Raw genomic sequence first — 21,158 nt, forward strand, 5'->3', positions numbered from 1 at the left:
TGGTGTCATGTAATATATATTTATTAAAAATATCTTTGGCTAGATCCTTATTTTCCCTATTATGCTTTCATTTTGATTTACTTATAGAAATGACTGTAAACCACTGAGAGTATGGTTTAAAAAATCAGTACACTTAAGTATATCTGAATATCAAACATTATTTTGCTCATTTGCCTCTCTCCCACAGAAAAGAGAAAAACAAAATTTTTTTTGAGTCAACCATATTTGTCTTTATTATTTTTTTATTTGGATAGGTTTAGGAGTACAAGTGACTTTTAGTTACATAGATTAATTGTATAGCGGTGGTGTAGGGCTTTTAATATACCTGTCACCCACTGCAAAGATGTGGAAACAACCGAGGTGCCCATCAATACATGAGTAGATTAATAAAATGTGGTATATGTATGTCATGGAGTTCTACTCAGCTGCAAAAAACAATGGTGATCTAGCACCTCTTGTATTATCCTGGATAGAGCTGGAGCGCATTCTACTAAGTGAAGTATCATAAGAATGCAAAAACAAGCACCATATGTACTCACCATCAAACTGGTATTAACTGACTTAACTGACCAACACTTAAGTGTACATATAGTAGTAACATTCATCAGGTGTCGGGCAGGTGGTGGGGAGGAGATGGGTATATTCACACCTAGTGGGTGTGGTGCACACCATCTGATGGGCACCCTTGAATCTCTGACTCGGGTGGGGCAAAGGCAATATATGTAACCTAAACATTTGTACCCCTGTAATATTCTAAAATAAAAAATGATAATAAATAATAATAACATACCTGTCACCTGAATAGTGTTTACTGTACCTGATAGCTAGGTTTTTGTCCCTCGCCCCCTTCTCAACCTTTTCCTTCTGAGTCTATGATGTCGATTATGACAATCTGTATGACCATGCACACCTGTAACTTAGCCAAGGCTATGGCCTCCAGTTCTACCCAAATTGTTGCAAAAGACATTATTTTATTCTTTTTTATGGCTGAGTGGTATTCCATGGTGTGTATATATATCACATTTTCTTTATCCACTCATGAATTGATGGGCGCCTAGGTTTATTCCACATCTTTGAAATTATGAATTGTGCTACAACAAATATTCAAGTGCAGGTGTCTTTTTGATACAATGACTTCTCTTCCTTTGGGTAGATCCCCAGCAGTAGGACTGCTGGATCGAATGATAGATCTACTTCCTTCTTTGAGGAATCTCCATACTGTTTTCCATAGAGGTTGTACTAATTTACATTTCCACCAACAGTGTACAAACATTCCCTTTTCATTGCATCCACGCCAACATCTATTGTTTTTTGACTTTTTAATAATGACCATTCTGACTGGGGTAGGGTGGTATCTTATTGTGGTTTTAATTTGCATTTCCCTGATGATTACTGAGGTTGAACATTGTTTTATATATTTGTTGGCTATTTGTATATCTTCTTTTGAGAAATGTTCATACTGTTTTCCCATTTTTCAATGGGATTATTTGTTTTTTTCTTGCTGATTTGAGTTCTTTATAGATCCTGGATATTAGACCTTTGTCAGACATGTAATTTTTTTCCCATTCTGTTGGTTGTCTATTTATTCTGTTGATTGTTTCTTTCACTGTGCAAAAGCTTTTTAGAACATTTCTTAAAAAACTATTTTAGTGATTAATGCCTTTGTTATATGAGCCATGCAACTGTTAGTCATTTCTTAAAAAACTAATGTTCTGAAAAATTTCATAATAAACTTTTATCATATTAATACTTCCATTAACTAACATGTCCACGTTTTGAGAGTACTATGAAAATCAATATTCACAATAATGGTCCTAAGACAATGCAAGATTGAGTAGTACTAGCAAAAATTATATATTAAACATAGTTTGGATTATAGTTGTCTATCACTGTATTCAAATACTCTAAAAAGTAGGTAATCTTTGGATGGCAACTATGATAAATTGCAATGAAAACAAATGCTACATTATTTTCGCTTTTCATCTTTTTATAAGGATTTAAAATAACATGATATATTTTTTGAATAGATTATGCTTGTACATTATACAACATTCAAAAGGTAAAGATTAGCAAACAATGAAAAATCAGTCTCTCTCCCACCCCTGCCCCAATCTACCCAATTCCCATCCCAAAAGACAAACAGTCCTACTAGTTTCTTGTCTATCCTTACACAAGGCATATGGGATATTCTGTGTTACCTATATATCAACTATGTGTATGTATTTTACACAAGTGCTGTATACCATATAATCTATTTATAATCTATTTTATACAGTTGTTTTTCTTTCTTTTTTTTTTTTTTGCCAATTTGTGGACTTTTATTCTTGGACCACATTAACTTCATGTAAATGAAAATGATTTTCAGAGTCAGATTTTGCCCCAGTCTCGGCCAGTGTTTGGTGAAACATTTCCTAAAGTTCTATTCTTTGCTAAAGTTTAATGTTTAACTTTGTACAGCAGGACATCTGTGAAACACCCAGAACCCTCATCTTAATTATCATTTTTTTCTTAATTTCAGAATTTTACGGCGGTACAAACACATTGTTTACATAAATTGCCTTTGTACCGCCCGAGTCAGAGCTACAAGCATGTTCATCCCTCAGCATGCACTGTACCCCTTAGGTATGAATTTACCCATCCTCTCCGCTCCCCTCCCACCTGCTGGACACCTGATGAATGTTACTTCCATATGTATGGACTTGTTTTTCAACTAAATATATTCTGGAGGTCTCTTCATAGTCCATAATGAGGTACCTCCATCTTTTTAATGACTACTTAATGTTCCATTGTACAGATGTACAAAAAGGTAGCTAGTTTTTATTAATGAATATTTGGACAGTTTCCTTCTGCTATTACAATGGTGCAATAAATAACTCTATATACATCATCTGCACATATGCAACTATATCTGTAGGATAAATTCTTAGAGATGGAATTCTTGGGCAAAGGGCATGTGCACCAGAAAATTTTAAAGTTCACATTAACTTACACTTCCTGCAGCAGTTTCTATTTACAATTTTTTATTATAAATGCAATTATAGATCTTTGCATAGGTTTAAAGCCATTTGTATTTCCTTTTCTTTGAACTGTGAATATCCTTTGTCCATTATTCAGTTGGGTTTTTTGTTTTTAATACTTTTTTAAAAAAAGTTGTTTTATGTTAAGATGATTACATGAGTTGGAAATTTTTCTTCCAGTCTGTCATTTATTTTTAATTTTACTTGTACTTCTCTTTATATGCAGAATGTTTTTTAATGTTGTCAGATTCATACATCTTATCTTTCAATAGTTTTGGGTCTGAGATCACAATTCAAAAGGCTTTCTGACTCCAGGATTAAAAACGAATATGTTCCCCCATATTTTCTACTGATACTTCTTTTTTAATGCTTAGATCTTTGATTTCTATAGAATTTAATTTGGTATTAAGTGTGAGGTAGGGTACAACTTTATTTTTACAGATGCCTATCCATGGGTCAAACACCACTTTTTGAATAATCTGTCTTTGATTGATTTGAAATGCTACCTTTATCAGACACTGAATTTCCCAGTCCCTTTGGGTCTATTTTTGGACCTTCTATTCAGTTTGAATACCACGGTTCTTAAACAATATAAATCAATAAGAATTTATAGTATACTGAAGTTTAAGAAACATAAGTTATGTTGTATCATAACTAGAAGAAACTGTAAGATTCAGATAAAGTAAATACTTCTCCTAGACTTAATGCTTATTTAATTCATTTAACCACATAATTCGTTTAACTTCCTCCTCCCCCTTGGCACACCCTTTCTTTTGTTAAAAAGAAAGTTTCCAACTGGCCAGCTAAGAATTTGTCCAGCTTTAACCCAAAGGGATTTCTTTCCCCCATTTTGAGTGAAGCAGCTCCAGTTATTTACTTATGTCATGTAGCTTCTGAGAAATTCCTTTTTGTTCCTTTCGTCTGAACTTGAGAAGTCAAAGTATGACCAAGTCCACCTAGCAAGCTACCTAAAATCACAGATTGATGCCATCTATTTAAAAAGTACATAGCCAATGTTTTCCTGAAGTCTGGATAACTTTTATTTGTTTCATTCCCTTTTAATTATATATTGGTTTCAAATCTCAGATTATATTCCTTTATCATACTCCAGGGATTCTCCCTGACTCAAATTCTGCCCAGCACACCCACTGCACAAGTATGAACATTTCTTCTAATCAGTACTAATTGTAACCATAATGAACAAGTCAGGCTGTAGGACATGTGGCTGGTAACTGTGCACATGTTAACTGTGACAGAAAGGAGGAGAGCATCCCCTTTCTTCTATGATACTCTCCAGAAATAAGTAAGGGAAAACTTCTGCCTGGTACTGTGCTCTGAGAAAATGGTATAATAGATTGCATACCAAATTCAAATAATTGGCAAATGCAAAACTCTGGGCAGGTGTTAGCTGCTCTACATATCGTTATATAAATGTTAAAAGATGTTGATAAGCCAAATAGTTTGTTGCCCATTCACTTCATATCTCATCTTTCTAAACAAATTCACTTGGAAACATTTAATAGTAAGCAGGTAGTGGCTGTCCTCTGTAACACAACACTTTGCCGAGTGAGGAGAGTTTAAAGAAGATTTCAATACTTTATAAGGCTTCAAGATAGAAACTCAAAGGAAGTTTTCATATCCCATAACTTTGCTCATGTATTAGATTTAAAAGGCATTCCATTTCTCATGTGTCAATCTGATGTAAGAATCAAATTTATGACTGATATGTCCATTCGCCCTGAGACTATTTCAAGTTCAGACTCTAGCCAAATCCTTTTCCCTCAGATCACTTCTTCACTGCTAGCAACTAGCACATTTTAAAACAAATCCAGTAACTATTGAAAAAGTTGTACAGAGAACAGTCAATGCCATCAGCCTAAGATCCCTCATTTGAAAAAGTCTCTTTTTGCACTACGTGCCAAACAGAGCTCTCATTCTCCTATCATGCATATTTGTGGCTGGAATATGGTGAACTAGCTCAAAGTCGTCAGGGATACATACCATTGGCTCACCACTCCTGGTTTACTTCCTGTTATCACACCCAGTGCCCTGAAGGATTATATTACTGGTGTGAAGTTTAAGAAACAGTTGCCCCAAAGTCTAGTGTGGATTACAAATAAACTCTAAGAGTCTATTTACTAGCTTATTGGAAGTCCAGGGTAATTTAAACACACCCAAATATTTGAGTTCTAAACATAGAGTCTTATATATATGTAAAGTAATATAGAAAACCAGGAAAAACAGTTCAATAAATATATTTAGCAGCTTAGTATATGTGAATGGAGGTTGGTGTTCTCCTTTAAGCTTACATTTTAATGTTGTAACAAGAATATGCTCGTTTTCATACTTTGTTATAAAAAGGACTCCAATTATATAAAACCCCAGGAAATCCAAATATGTGAATGCAGAGTGGACAATACCACTAAAAACTGAGCTCTAGACAGCCTCATTATAAAAGTAAAAATGATTATATTTATTTGGCAATGAATGTGAAAAATCATAATAAAAAAGCTCCTGGCCGGGCGCGGTGGCTCATGCCCGTAATCCTAGCACTCTGGGAGGCCAAGGCGGGTGGATCGCTCAAAGTCAGGAGTTCGAGACCAGCCTGGGCAAGAGTGAGACCCTGTCTCTACTAAAAAATTGAAATAAATGATCTGGACAACTAAAAATATGTATATATAGAAAAAATTAGCCGGGCATGGTGGCACATGCCTGTAGTCCCAGCTACTCGGGAGGCTGGGGCAGTAGGATTGCTTGAGCCCAGGAGTTCGAGGTTGCTGTGAGCTAGGCTGACGCCACGGCACTCTAGCCCGGGCAACAGAGTGAGACTCTGTCTCGGGAAAACAAACAAACAAACAAAAAAACAACCTCCTAATCTCTCTAAGTTTTTTCTCAAGTTATAAAAAGGTTTAAGACATTCCATTCACATCTGCACTTTCATAATGGGTTCCAAATATCTTACTACTTGTTATAGATTAAAATCTAATAAAGAAAGTACATTACAACCAAATGCTACCATAAATTCAGCAATGTTGCAATTAATGACACAGTAATAATCTTTCTTGATTTGATTACATGAAATGAATTACTATAGTTAATTTTGTTGAATGAATGATTTATTTCCTAGGCTTATCCATAAAATAATCACTTGTCTTTAAAAAATTATATTAACATATCAAACACTTAAATATGTGGCACAGCAAAATGCTGAATTAATAGCAATTAAAAATGGCATACTTTCATTCCTTAACTATGTCTAACAAGGATAGTGTAACCTGTTGAAAATTTTCACAGAAAAAAAAATACTGTAAGTAGCACAACTGATTGATTCTGAACAAAAAAAATTAAAATAAATAGATGGGAAAATGTCATATTATCCCTTTTAATGTTATGCATGTTCGTTAAAATCCCTTCAATTATTATCTAATCCAGGGGCAAATTTAACATGCATTTTGATGTTACTTCTAAATATTATTCTAAACAAAATCCTGTCTCCAGGAATGTCATAGCAATAACAAAATGCTTATGACAGAACCATAGTCTTCTTCCAAGTATAAACCATAATGTACATAAAGTACATGATATAAACCATGACGTATATAAAGTATAACCCACAATGTCTATGTTTTTATACACCAAATTTTCCCACCATGAAACAATATTCTAAATTAATCCAGATTTTGGAAGGAATTTGCTTGATTTCCCTGTATTCAGACTGACAAATATGTGAAGAAACTAGGATACATGGCACAAAGGCTTTTAGAACAAGAAAATATCTTTGAGAACTCATAAAAAACAGCAGCTTGCATCTTCAGCAGTCTGAAGCAGTTTATAAGCTGTGAAGAGAAACAAAAAAAGCAGTGCCAAATTATACTTTTCAAAGTTGGAAGAACACTACGAATTTTTTTAAGAATTTTTTTATGGGGGTACAATGTTTTGGTTACATAAATTGCTTTTGTACAGTTTGAGTCAAAGTTATAAGTGTGTCCATCACCCATATAGTGTGCATTGTACCCACTACGAATTTATTTCACTGATTCCTTCCTGCTTACCTCTGAGCCAGTACCATGAATCTCTTTTAAGCTATCATTCTGTCAAGATGCCAGGGTATCTAAAGACATTTCTGACTGTAAGCACAAAAATCAGTTTTCATCACATACTATAAACTAAGTATCTCATTTTCCTATATATGTTTGTTTTCAGATTCTAACAAATTTCAACAAAATTATCCAAAGTTAGAAATTCATTTAACACGTTTTAAGAATGAAAAACGAGTTTTAGAGTAGAACTGGCATTGATAATATATAAAATAAATATAAAATACAAAACCTACAACTAAGCAAGAGCTGCTTTCAAATTAGGCTGTTTTGGTTTTTACATTATTAAAATTTTTTTCCACCAACTCAATGTAACCTCTACTACTTTTTCCTAAGAATATGCCAAGTTACAACATTTGTTTAAGTTTTTTTAAAAAAAGACAAAATAGATTTAATAAAACAGATTTTGTGGGATTCTTGTCTTTTATAATTAAATTACTAAAATTGGTCAAATTATGAAAAATAAAATGGAACACCTGTGAGCTGTACTTACATTAGTTTAATATCTTAGAAAGGACATCCAGTCCCCACAAAAAAGTTTTGTAAATATCAAAGTAATACGAAATAAGATCCTAACATCAATTCCATTTGTATCATGTGCTACAAATCAGTTTTTAAATGAAAATGAGAATTAACAAATCTTTAAGACCCTGTATAAGAATCTGTAATTAAATGTTGACCATAATCCTCAATTGGAAACACTCCAAAAAAGAAAATGTGGCACTATTTATTATACATGAAGAAAATAACTTTTTTTTGAATTCAAATGTTGATATAAACTTCTGTTAATGATTTATGTAGAACCTTTGTAAGTAAACCTAGAATTGCAAATTATATAAAACGAATAATTATCTATCATTATTAGAAAAAGGCAGGCCATCAAAAGGAAAAACTTAGTGAAACATTCTCTACTATCTTTCACAGAGGTGCCAAGTCTTTTTTAGAATATACAATGATATGGAGCTCCACTGGAAAGTTGGAAAAAGAATAATGAATAATTTATTGGGTCTCAATGAGTTATTTTAAAAAACAGAATCTTTCTTGGCTAGATGATAGCTGCAGATAACCCATAAGATGCTATAAAGAGAGTGAAAGACAAGTCAAAAACTGAAAGAAAATATCTGCAACACATATAACTAAGGAAAATCAATGTCCAAGATATGTAAGGAATGCTAAAAAATCAACAACAAAAAAAAGAAAACCAGCTAAAAAAATAGGCAAAGGTACAAGCAGGCATTTGAGAGAAGAGTCAACTCAAATGACCAATAAACATGAAAATATGTTCATCTTCATTAGAATCAGGAATACAAACAAAAATCTAATGAGATACCTTTTTACAACTACTGATTGGCAAACCTTGAAATTTAGATAACACCAAGTGGTTATGCCCTTATATCCCGCTGGTAAAAACATAAAATAAGTTTAGCAAACAATTTGGAATTAGCCACTAAAGCAGAAAAATATGTATACTCAATATTCCACTTTTAGGTATACTCCCTAGAAAGATTCTTTTGCATGTAGCCAGGCATATGTATACAAAAATGTTCACAGCAACATTATTTTTAACAGCAAATAGAAATAAGCTAAATATCCATCAGCAGATAAAGTCTGATAAATTTGTACCATGGGAAACTACAGAGCAGTGAAAAATGAATAAACCACCACCACAGACATCGGTATGGATAAATCTCAAAAACATAACGTGTCAAAAAAGCATGTTACAGATGCACACACATACAGTTAATTCCTTTTAAATATAGAGCTTAAAAACATGCAAAAAAAAAGTTGTGGGATATGTATTAATATATGTGTGTTTTTAGGGGTGGGAGATGGAGTGGTAGGTATGCTTTCCACAAAGACAGAAGGAATAACAGTAACAGACTCATAAGTCAGGGGAATGCAGTCAGGGAAGTATCACAAGGACTTCAAAAATAGTGGTAATGTAGGTTTCTTTAGCTGCGTAGCAGATACACACGTGTTTATTGTATTAACATTCTTTGCCTTTAGTCTAAAAAATTATTATCCTATATATGTATCAAAGTTTTCCTAATTTTAAGTATTGAAAAAAACAGCCTTTGTTCTTGAAAACTGTGGAAAGCAGCACTGTAAAGCTGAAAAGGGGGATAGGTCTGATGTGGCCAGAAGAGCAAAGGAGTTGCTCTTACCTTGAGAAAATATATTAACTAAGTGATATATAACTGCTACATCAGCATTTCAGCTACAGTTTATAAGGGATGGCACATGAGCATAAGCTGATGGCTTTAGGTAACAATCAGAGGAAATTAAACAAAAGAAGAATACTTAAAAATACCTGAGAGCATGCTCTTGTGGAAAATGCCAATGTAGCCTTTGAATCTGGTGTCCAAAGTTCGCTGCATTCTACTCTCTGCTGTGCCACCTACTGGCTTTACGAACCTGTGCAATTCCTTAACCTCTTGAGCTTGTTTCCTTACATACAAAATAAGAGTGATGATATCTATCGCACAAGGTTCTTGTGGATCAAATGAGAAAAGCAAAACACTTGACATAGACAAGACAATAAATACAAGTCCAATCTGAAGACAAAGTTGAATCAGATCTAACTAGAGTAATAATCATGGAATGTTACTGAAAAAATGACTGACAGAAAACTCAAGTGCTGTATTAGGTCTCAGACAGATAACTTTTATACAAATGGCCCTCACTTTGAAGAAGATGGCTTAGTATTTATAATGCCTTTTAAGCAAAACAAAGTTAAATTGCTATTTTCCTCTTCCCCCCCATGACAAGAAATATCTAAAGAACCATAGCTCATAACACGACCCACATGTGTACTTTTCAATTGAAAAACTAGATCGTAAAGTGCTATAAAATAAAATTAGCACATTCTAAAAGCTGGTAGTGCCCTTCATTGTCATATGAAATGCTTTTTTAAAATTCTGATAAATTTATCAACACTGCAAGTCAAATGCATTTTAAAAGCAGTTCAATATTGTTATACTGAAGCACACAATGTGCATTAAAATGTATAAGAATTTTGTTGTGTCAATACTGAGAGTAAATATGGTCTAAGGATAGGTGGATTTCAAATATTCCATCATGATCAGCTGAGGAGCTTTTTCAAAATTTAGTCTCTGAACTACCACTATCTTAATGAACCTCAAAGATTGAAGGAATTGTATCATATCTCTCAGTACTGCAGGAGTGGGGAAAAGAGGCTGAGAACCACCGTGTAAATATCTTAACGGTAAGGAATATGCATTATTCACCTAGTATTTATCTCAATGCCTGATACTTAAAAGGTACTCAAGAAATATTTTTGGTGAATTAATGATGACCCAGGGATATGTAAATGAATAGGCAAGCTTAATAGCAGCTAATTGCTAGATTTGCAAAAAACATCATTAATATTTGATATTAAAAAAAATCACTCAGGTTACTGGGTTTAAAGAGCATGGCTTTCTGTTTTAAGTGGAATGGATTTCCTTCATAAAGCCACAGACTAGTCACTTCAAACAGCTACAAGTAAACACCCAGAATAAAAAGTTTTAAATACATAAATTGGGTGGGGTGTGGCTAGCAAATATTCTGATTCTACAATCTGTCTTGGACAAGACAGTGCTTCTTATGTGACTAACAAAGCAAACAGTAGTCAGATTCCTTGTGCTGAAATAAGTACACTATTTGCAAAAAGGGTTGAGCATCCAAGGTTTATCCAATACAGACACCACATTTTCCAAAGCTAAAGGGGAATACAGAATGACAAATACTCACATATATTTACATATCCCAAAAAGAAGGCATGCAACCACCTGGTATGGATTTTTGTTTTTCGGTTCTAATAAGTACTAAATGAAGCCAAGTTTACCATCCGACCACAGGGAGCAGCAGAATACCTCAAGCAGGAGAATAATCTAATTTTAAAGCTGGGAGGAGTTTAGAAACCACCTTGTCCAAACTCTTCATTGTGTTGATGAAAAAACAGAAAAAGCTCTGAAAATTATTGGAGTAGACACAGATGAACAAAATGTTCTACAAAGGTGCATTGGTGTTAGGTACAAAGAGCTTAGAATTAATCTTCTGAATGTTCTCATGAACAATAACCAACAGGGTATCAGTTTCAATTATAAACGTATGTAAATACTAAAATATGTGTTTCTAATAATTCCTTTCAAAACAAATTCTTCAGCTAGTATTCAAGAGCATCCATAATGTCACCTCACCTACTTTTTCAAAATCTTGTTCAAATGAACCATAAGCAAATAGAAGCCAGCTGTTTTCTCTCACTTATCTTTTGTGGTCTCTTACAGATACAGAGTACATATTATAATTATAAAAGCTATTCAACATATAATTTCCAAATGATGAAAGAATGATTGCAGTACAAACTTACCAATTCTCCTGTTAATTTGAACTGATATAAAAGCCATATTTTTCATGTTCATCTGTGAGTATTATACAGAGACATATATGACAATGTAGATTTTTTTTTTTTAATATGGGAATCAACAAAAGACTTAAAAGTGGAAGGAGAAAAAGAGCAGGTGAGATGAGTTATCCACTTACGTTTCTACAAGGGGATACATAAGGCTTGTTATATACACGCAGAAAATTGTCTACACAGAGGGGGAAGGGAAAAGAAAGAGGACAAACCTTTATTTCATTCACCAAATACTCAATTATTTCAATTACTGGTCAATACTGAATCTATACTACTTTAATTATGTACAGATACAAAAATGATGTATCTATGCTTGCGAATGGAATTCTTATTCTCACCCAGTTCACCTGTACAGTCAATTTGATTTAGATTTGAAATGAGGAAATTAGATACAAAATTTGAGCTCTCAACTTCCTGCCTTTATTAGATTTTTTAGGATCTTGAAAACTTTAAAAGTCTCCCAATATTGTTAAAGAGAACCTAACTACCGAAATTAACACTAACATTTACTTCTATCTTTGGGGAAAAATATTTCTAATTGGGATAATTCAAGATCCCTAAAGGAAATTGCAAGGTAAGCCAATGATACTTTAAAAAGCTGAAAGCAGTTTGAAAAATTTTTTTTCTTCTGAAATTTACATAGCAACCTTATGTAAAAAAAATAATATGAGATTATCAAGTTAAGGGGCTGTTGTAAACTCTACTACAACTCTAAAGTAGAATCAAAATTTAAGCAAGAAAATCTGTAGCCATTTACTCAGAACAGTATATAGTGTTGTGAATAAAGAGTCTAAATCCTTCAGGGTAATTATACTGCTGACTGTACTATCATATTCACAGGTGGCCTGCCTCTGTCTGAAAAATTTAAAATATTTAATGTGCAAAAATTTTAAATATTTAATATGCTATCATACTTTAAGTTTCTCTTATTAATTTCTGAGGGCTTACACTAAAATCCTGAAATGCAAACAAATTTTCACCATTTTGTTTCTTTCTCTCAAGACTAAAAATAATTAAGAATTGGGATAAGTTATTTTCATAAAAATTTAGAATTTAATGGACATATTGATGGCTTTGCATAATAACTGAAGAATTTAGATGATGGTTTAAATCTAAACCCCCCGCCCCAAGAGACTTCTTCACCTACTTTTATGTACTACCACATATTTTCAACCAAGTAAACATAAGAATGTGTTTTTCAAAAATAAAAATTGGGTATGATCATCCCATCATGAACCAGCCTAAACACTGGAGTAATAATATTTAAAATAAAATCACAGAAAAATATGGTGCATGGTTAAAACTATTAATGTATATTTAAGACAAAGAGTTTATTTTTCAATAAGAAAACAAGGAAAAAGAGAACCCAACCTGATCTTGTGTGCCTGCCCAATAGAACTTTCCACCATAATTAGTGCTTGTCACCTCTAAGGGGAGGAGCTTAAACTCAGGGTAACCTCTTGCAGCAAAGGACAAACAGTATAAATACCACAGGGCAGCTCTGGAAAGGCACTTTCTGCACTGCCCACCTGACCAGTGGAAGCCTCAGAAAGCTGCCAAGACACCATCTCCAGGAACTCCCAGCACCCAGGCAAGTCTATGAATTGATGCTCGCTGGTGGACTTCCATGTTAGCTTGCTTGGAAACAAGCTTCAATGAATTAACTATTGGGTTTGCTTTGTGATTTTAAAAAATGGCTTTCTACTAAAATACACTCAGAAAGTTTTATTTGTATCAGTCTATATAAGATAGTCCTAATAAAAACATATTGTACAAACTTGCCCTAATCTGAATTTTAGTGTATTTTGAAACTATTGGATATTTCAGGCTATGTCAAAGATCCTGAATTATTTAATAGAGACATCCAATAATAATGTGTTTCTCTTTTTGTAAATCACTTTATTTTTACTTGATTACTTGAATGTGACTTCCAAAAACAACTAAGACATATATTCACATAAATAAAAAAATTATCTCTCATTAATTTATGGAATATATTCAAAATACATAGGATGAGGTAAAAAAGTAGATAACTGTATAAAGAATTCATCTGTGTAAAATTAGAATAATAAAACAGGTCCATAACAAAGCTGTATACAATTATTCTTTTCTTTTTTTCAGAATCCATCAGAGAATATGCTGCCACAAATAGCCTTTCTGCTGCTAATGTCCTTGAACTTGGTTCAGTCGTTTACTACATTTACAGGCATGAAAGGACCACTACCCAACATCAAGGCACAGTTCTTCGTTCCCCACACCATAAACAGTAAAGGTAAACTGAATTGTATATTTTGCTCTATTAACCTGTTGGTGGATGCTTTCTATAATCTTAATGATCTCTTTAACAAAATGCTTTTAACATCATAAATTATTTTCAGACTCCTCAATTAGCTCAAATTGTTACAACAAAGTGATTTGTGAAAAAAGTAGGTCTAGTCAAGAACATTAATATCCCTTGCACGATAAGTACAGCAGAAAGTATATACCTGATAGTAAAAAGATATACCTGAAGAATATTAAGAATTTTTATGTGTAGAGATCTTTTTCTTTACATGATGTTTTTACACTAACTACACATAATCCAATCAAAATTAATCAAGCTTACAAATTTTAAATTAAAAATAACTGCCAATTGTACAAAGAAAGGAGCAGGTTTATATAACTAAACACTTAAACATTTACTTTTAAAACCCATTTAACTAGCCCATAAATGCACACAAAACTGAGTCTTATCAAATAAAACCTGATGCCCCTCTAAATAAATTTAATAGGAAGATGAAGCAATTCTCATAATTACTTACACATTTTTAATATCATTTAGGGGTAAAATGCACAGACTTAACTGCCACATACCAGTTATGTGTGTGACCTCTGGGGAAGTTATTTATTCTCTCTGTGCCTTAGTTTCTCTATTTATAAAATAAAGATCAGCTATATCAAGGGGCTGTACTGAAGATTAAATGAATTAACACCTGTAAAGTACTTTTAAGTATTGCTATTACTAGTACTACTGATACTACTACTTCTATCACTTGTAATTCTACTTCTACTACTCCTCCTCTACTGATGTAGCCTTAGGTAAGTTTTAACTTTCTCCTTGAACCTAATCCTCATCTGCCCAACTTTCTCAGTTACCATGAAGGGTAATGAGATAATACCTCATATACGTGAAGTACTAAGAGATTCTCAACGGAGGGCAACGTCTAGGCCTAATACTTACTAATTCCATTTAGTATCATCTGACACAAACTGCCTATAAAACATCTACTAAATAATATAAACTGATTATAGGCTTCAAATTTCCTTTCCATAATATTTTTCATTTTAGCTATATATTTTATCATGTAAATGAAGCTAAGGATATTTGTCATAAACTTTAAATACTACGCTTTTGAGAAAAATCATTTCGAGCACAGGAAACCTATAAGATAGTCATTTTAAGAAGAAAGATGAAATTTAAAATATTTCACAAAAGGTAGCTTAATATTTAAAAACAAAGGCATATGTACAACAGATACTCTTGAATGTCTCACTATGTAATAAAGATAAAACTGAGAAAAAAATAAAAGACAAAGAAACTTGCTACTTTACTTGAAGGCAACAAATGCAATTTGTAATGTTATAATAAGCAGCACTGGATTCGATAATCTCTATGACCATAAATTCAGACTTTTTTATACCTTACCAAGATCATAATCAACAGTCTTGAATTAAAAATAAATGTACCACATTTATAAGTTTAAAAATATTTCTATCTTCCCCCCTTAATATACTGTATCGTCTTGGCTATTTTTATAGAACAAATGAAAATATCTTGTTAACAAATGAAGCTATATTTTAACTATTAACCTTGGTCTCTTTTTGATAATGCAAGGCAGAAATTCAAATACATTATCATCTACTGGTAGGCATGAATACATTGTAACAAACACAAAAGCTCACAAGTAATACAAGCAAAACATTGAGATGATAACAGAAATTCGAAGAGTTCCTATGTAATTCCTAGGCATATCTGCTCAACACAGAGTGAAAGAGAATTCAGCCAAAACGCACTAAACTATGCTGCAGAGGATTCCACAGCTAGTGAGCAGACACAGGTGCCACAGTCTGACACATCCAACCACTATTTCAGTTTGTGCCATTTAGAAAACTTAATAGTCGGTACTCATTTTTCCTTGAGGATGGTGTGTCCTTAATTTTGAATGAATGAAATTTTTTTCAGATGACAAGCTACAAACAGGGGCTGTCCCTCAAGGATTCAAACAGAAGTTAAATTCTTAAACTGAGAGGTTAAGGACCCATTAGTACGACATTCTAAGCCACAAAGATCACCCTGACATTGGAGTGCTAGCCTCAAATGGTGCCCAGTGTAGTTGTTTTCATTGACTTGTTTTTCCTCTTTAAGAGTAAAACAGATTTCCAGGCATACTAAGACAATTAGTTTTAGTATGAACATGATCCTTATAATCAGATTCTGAAGCAAACCTCAATCAAACATGGTTTGCACTTTTAAAAATATGCTATGTTATTCCAAACCATTAAGAAATGACTTATTTATCTATTCTATTTGCAATGTATCTAGATCCATTCATACATAAAGATACATCATATATGTACACTAAAGTCAATAAGATATGTGTTAATATATGGACATCTTTTTAAAAAACGAATTTTTCTCATAGTCTTTTTCCTAAAGTCACTTTTTGAAAATCCATGGGAAAGCTTTACCTATTTAAATGTTTACAAATTGAAATATAACTTTAATTAGTACAAAATATAAAGATACCTAAATCTAAAACAATTATTTCCTTATTTCAGCATATGTATTTTAACTATTTGCTCCATATTTTATATACACCAAATGTTTTTCAAATCTCAGGAACATCTTTACCTAAGAGAATAATACTAGCAACTACTGTTAGCTGACTACTTGTTGTATGCCAGTCAATAAACATGAGAGATTTTTTATTTTAATACACTTGTGTACCAACAACTAATAGTTAAAGGGAACTATACCCATAAAAATAAGTTTTCAAAGGCAATTTTCAATTCATTTATTATTAATTCCCCTTTAGTCTTCCGTGTGATTCTTTAAACCATTACAGATTTAGTTACAGTTTAAGTATATTAATCATTTTTTTTTTTTTAACAACAACAACAAAAACAGATGTGGCTCAAAAGTCATAGCTATAGGTCACTTTCAGGGTTTTGGCTAAACTATTCAACTATTGTGACATCTACTAAATCTACATTACTATGACCCATTTTCCAAAAGCATAAGACTCTAAATCATATAAGCAGGCATTCTACTGTTTCTGAAATTTATTAAGCAGAAAATGATTTATATTAAAATTCTGCAAGTAGATTTGAAAATCAAGTAATTTTATTATCATCTTTGCTAACTATTAAATAATTTCTCTGAAAAATAATGATTTTTTTTTTACGTAGATGCTTATGATAATTATTGCCAAAAGACTGACCTGATAATACTTCCCTAATAGTATATTCCGATGCCCACAATGCCTGGTATGTCCCACCTTTGAATGACCAAAGCAGCCCTTGGACACCTCTTAAAGCACTTAGCATGTGCACACTTGTTTTACTCTGTTTGTGATTGAAGCCCTTACAGGATACATTCTGTGCTTTCTCCACACCTGTGGCCCAATAGTCTTTTTCACATCACAGGCACTAAATATGTGTTTTTTGTGTTTAAGTTCAGTATATCAAGTCAAACGAACTCACAGCTCTATCAAATGAAACAATATTTATTTGTTTCAAGTTTAAGTCAATAACGGAGAGTATATTGACTTAAACTTGAAACACATACACACATGTACTCTCAGGAAAAAAAAAAAATCAACCTAAATCTAAATTATTTTCAGCAGGGCCATGGCAGATGTAAACTAGAATTAATTCCATTTCTCATTTATGTCTGATAGGATAGCTTTGTGAGGGAAAATTGTTATAGTTCTTAAACATTTTCTCACTTATTCTGCACTTGTCTTTTCTGCATTTTCTGTTAAATAGCTTTCCTTTCCTTTCTAGGTAGATAATTTTCCCAAAACAAATGGGATAGATTTACCTCCATTGCACTCTTATTCTAGAGGAATTCTTCAAATCCCAGCTGATTTTCACAGATCATTAAGATATGACGAAAGTATTATGATAGCCATGGTTTTCTGAAACCATCTTCTCTAGCAGTGTTTTTTAAAACCATATAAAACATATCATCTAATACCATTTCAGAATGGTCTGCCTACAATGGACTGAATGATACTGCAATGTCCTGTCCCAATTCAATTCGTATTTTGAGAAGCAATGATTATCTTTAATGTTACTAACTATCCCCCCCTCTCTGGGTGGGTGTATTGGGTGTGTCTTTTAGGTATACCAGTAAGAAAGGAGCAAGGTATTCCTGGTCCACCAGGCCCTGCTGGACCTCAAGGCCTCCCAGGTCCTTCCGGACCACCAGGAAAACCAGGCTACGGAAGTCCTGGACTCCAGGGAGAGCCAGGGTTGCCAGGACCACCGGGACCATCGGCCATTGGGAAGCCAGGTTTGCCAGGACTCCCAGGAAAACCAGGGGAGAGAGGACCACATGGACCAAAAGGAGATATTGGACCAGCTGGCTTACCAGGACCACGGGGCCCACCAGGACCACCTGGAATCCCTGGCCCAGCTGGACTTTCTGTGTCAGGAAAACCTGGACAACAGGGACCCACAGGAGCCCAGGGCCCCAGGGGCTATCCTGGAGAAAAGGGTGCACCAGGAGTCCCTGGTGTGAATGGACAGAAAGGGGAATCGGGGTATGGCGCTCCTGGTCGCCCAGGTGAGAGGGGCCTTCCAGGCCCTCCGGGTTCCATGGGACCACCTGGTCCTCCTGGAGTAGGAAAAAGAGGTGAAAATGGGTTTCCAGGACAGCCAGGTATCAAAGGTGATCAGGGTATTCCAGGAGAAAGGGGACCAACTGGCCTGCCAGGTCCCCGAGGTCCTCCTGGGGAACGAGGACCAGAATGCATTGGAAAGCCAGGAGCTCCTGGAGCCCCAGGCCAGCCAGGGATTCCAGGAGCAAAAGGTCTCCCTGGGGCTCCAGGAATAGCTGGGCCCCCAGGGGCTCCTGGCTTTGGGAAACCAGGCTTGCCAGGCCTGAAGGGACAAACAGGACCTGCTGGCCTTCCAGGGGCTCCAGGTGCCAAAGGGGAACAAGGGCCAGCGGGTCATCCTGGGGAGCCAGGTCTGACTGGACCCCCTGGAAATATGGGACCCCAAGGACCAAAAGGCATCCCGGGCAACCACGGTTTCCCAGGCCCTAAAGGCGAGACAGGGCCAGTTGGGCCTGCAGGATACCCTGGAGCTAAGGGAGAAAGGGGCTCCCCTGGGTTGGATGGAAAACCAGGGTACCCAGGAGAACCAGGTCTCCATGGCCCTAAGGGTAACCCAGGGTTACCAGGCCCAAAAGGTGACCCTGGAGTTGGAGGACCTCCTGGTCTCCCAGGCCCTATGGGCCCAGCAGGAGCTAAGGGAGTGCCTGGATACAACGGTGAGGCTGGCCCAAGAGGCACCCCTGGAATACCAGGTACCAGAGGCCCCATTGGGCCACCGGGCATTCCAGGATTCCCTGGAGCTAAAGGGGATCCAGGAAATCCAGGTCCACCTGGCCCAGCTGGCATAGCAACTAAGGGCCTCAATGGACCTACTGGGCCACCAGGGCCTCCAGGTCCAAGAGGCCACACTGGAGAGCCTGGCCTCCCAGGACCCCCAGGGCCCCCAGGCCCACCAGGTCAAGCAGCCACACCCGAGGGCTTTACAAAGGCAGGCCAAAGGCCCAGTCTTTCTGGGATGCCTCTTACTAGTGCCAACCAGGGAGTAACCGGAATGCCTGTGTCTGCTTTTACTGTTACTCTCTCCAAAGCTTACCCAGCAGTAGGTACCCCCATCCCATTTGATAAGATTTTGTATAACAGGCAACAGCATTATGACCCAAGAACTGGAATTTTTACCTGTAAGATACCAGGAATATACTATTTCTCCTACCACGTGCATGTGAAAGGGACTCATGCTTGGGTAGGCCTGTATAAGAATGGCACCCCCATAATGTACACCTATGATGAATATTCCAAAGGCTACCTAGATCAGGCTTCAGGAAGTGCTATAATGGATCTCACAGAAAATGACCAGGTGTGGCTCCAGCTGCCCAATGCAGAGTTGAACGGCCTGTACTCCTCTGAGTATGTCTACTCCTCTTTCTCAGGATTCTTAGTGGCTCCCATGTGAGCACATTCCCACTGAGCTAATCTAAATCTTTGGCTTGGAAAGGCATTTCCCCAACTCCATCCCATCCCACAAAATGCATATGGAGGTACGCTGAAAGGAATGTGAGTAATTTTTATTTTCCAAAATACAGATTTGAGCTATCAGATCAACAATTTCTCTCCCCTTGAAAAGCGAGCAGCAAGAGTAAACATGTGAAGACCCTTCAAATTGCGAGTCAGCAATCTTAAGGCCCTTTAAAGTGTTCCGTGAACTCCTTTAACATTTAAAAATTTCACCACAGAAGTCTTGCTAAGTTAAAAAAATATAAAGCCACCACAAAAAAACAGAAATAAGGCTCTAAATTATATTGAATTTGATTTCATAAACTTAGAATTTCCTTGTAAAATAAGGCTGTTTCTAACAATCGATATGAGAATTTCTAGGAAACATTCAGGAGGAAGTATCATATAACTTTATAGAACTTGAATACTTGAATATTCAAATTTAAAAGACACTGTGTACCCCGAGATATTTCTGATGGTGCATTGTTCAGAGGCCTATATGGTCCCTTTCATCAAAATCTACTCAAATATATAGGTGCATATATACTTTTTAAAGCTCTCATAAAAAACCAAAATATCATATTGAAATTAATCCAAAATGCAAGATGCTTTCTTTAGTCAATGAATCTTTAAACTTTTCTGTGATTGCAGAGCAGCTTTCTATATACTCGGCACATCTTGGAATCAGGTGTCTGACCTAGTCTTATTTATTTAACACAAGTGTGATTAATTTGATTTAATTCCTCATTGAATCTTATGTGACGTGATTTTGTGGTTTTATAGAACATTAGCGTATGTACCTTGTGCCTCCCACTTCAGTGAAATTATAATAACATCAAGGGTTTCAAAATTTGACTAGAAGTGAAAAGATATTATTTATTTATGCTCTGTACTGTGTTTTTATATTGCTGTTTAAAACTTTAAAGCTGTGCCTCACTTATTAAAGCATGAAATGTTTTGCTACTTCTTATTTACAATGCAATAAAATAACATCAATAGACTTTTATGCTGGATTTATTTGAAAGCAGTAATCTGCTGTTTTTAACCATTCTTTTAAGGCTTTTTATTTTATAAAGATAATAAAAAAGTGAAAAAATAAAGCATTGGGTGGCTTTTACAGTTGATGGATAAGTCCTTCCATTGGGGATGGGCATTCCCACATACCCAAGCACTCAGTGTAGGCTGTGAAAAGAGACCCACAAAGCCACATGTGACCTCTAAGCCAGTATCAAGAACTAATAACTAGAAAAGTGAGACAATCATCCCAAAGCAGTGATTTTCTTCTGGGCAGGAAAGAAGCAGATGGCAG

General features: G+C 35.1%; 2 protein-coding genes across 2 annotated transcripts in view; one reads left to right on the top strand and one right to left on the bottom strand.

The window, feature by feature from the left end:
• NT5DC1 (5'-nucleotidase domain containing 1) overlaps positions 1-21,158 on the bottom strand; it is a 119,215-nt gene that overhangs the window by 80,309 nt on the left and 17,748 nt on the right. The gene's annotated exons all lie outside the window — the stretch shown is intronic.
• On the top strand, positions 13,051-20,950 carry COL10A1 (collagen, type X, alpha 1). The gene is made up of 3 exons (XM_012650146.1): positions 13,051-13,125; positions 13,656-13,806; positions 17,920-20,950. Exons 2-3 carry the CDS (start codon positions 13,671-13,673, stop codon positions 19,806-19,808), a joined length of 2,025 nt encoding a protein of 674 aa, XP_012505600.1. The 5' UTR covers positions 13,051-13,125; positions 13,656-13,670; the 3' UTR covers positions 19,809-20,950.

Source organism: Propithecus coquereli, unplaced genomic scaffold (assembly GCF_000956105.1).
Source record: "Propithecus coquereli isolate 6110/MARCELLA unplaced genomic scaffold, Pcoq_1.0 Scaffold313, whole genome shotgun sequence".
Lineage (NCBI taxonomy): Eukaryota > Metazoa > Chordata > Mammalia > Primates > Indriidae > Propithecus > Propithecus coquereli.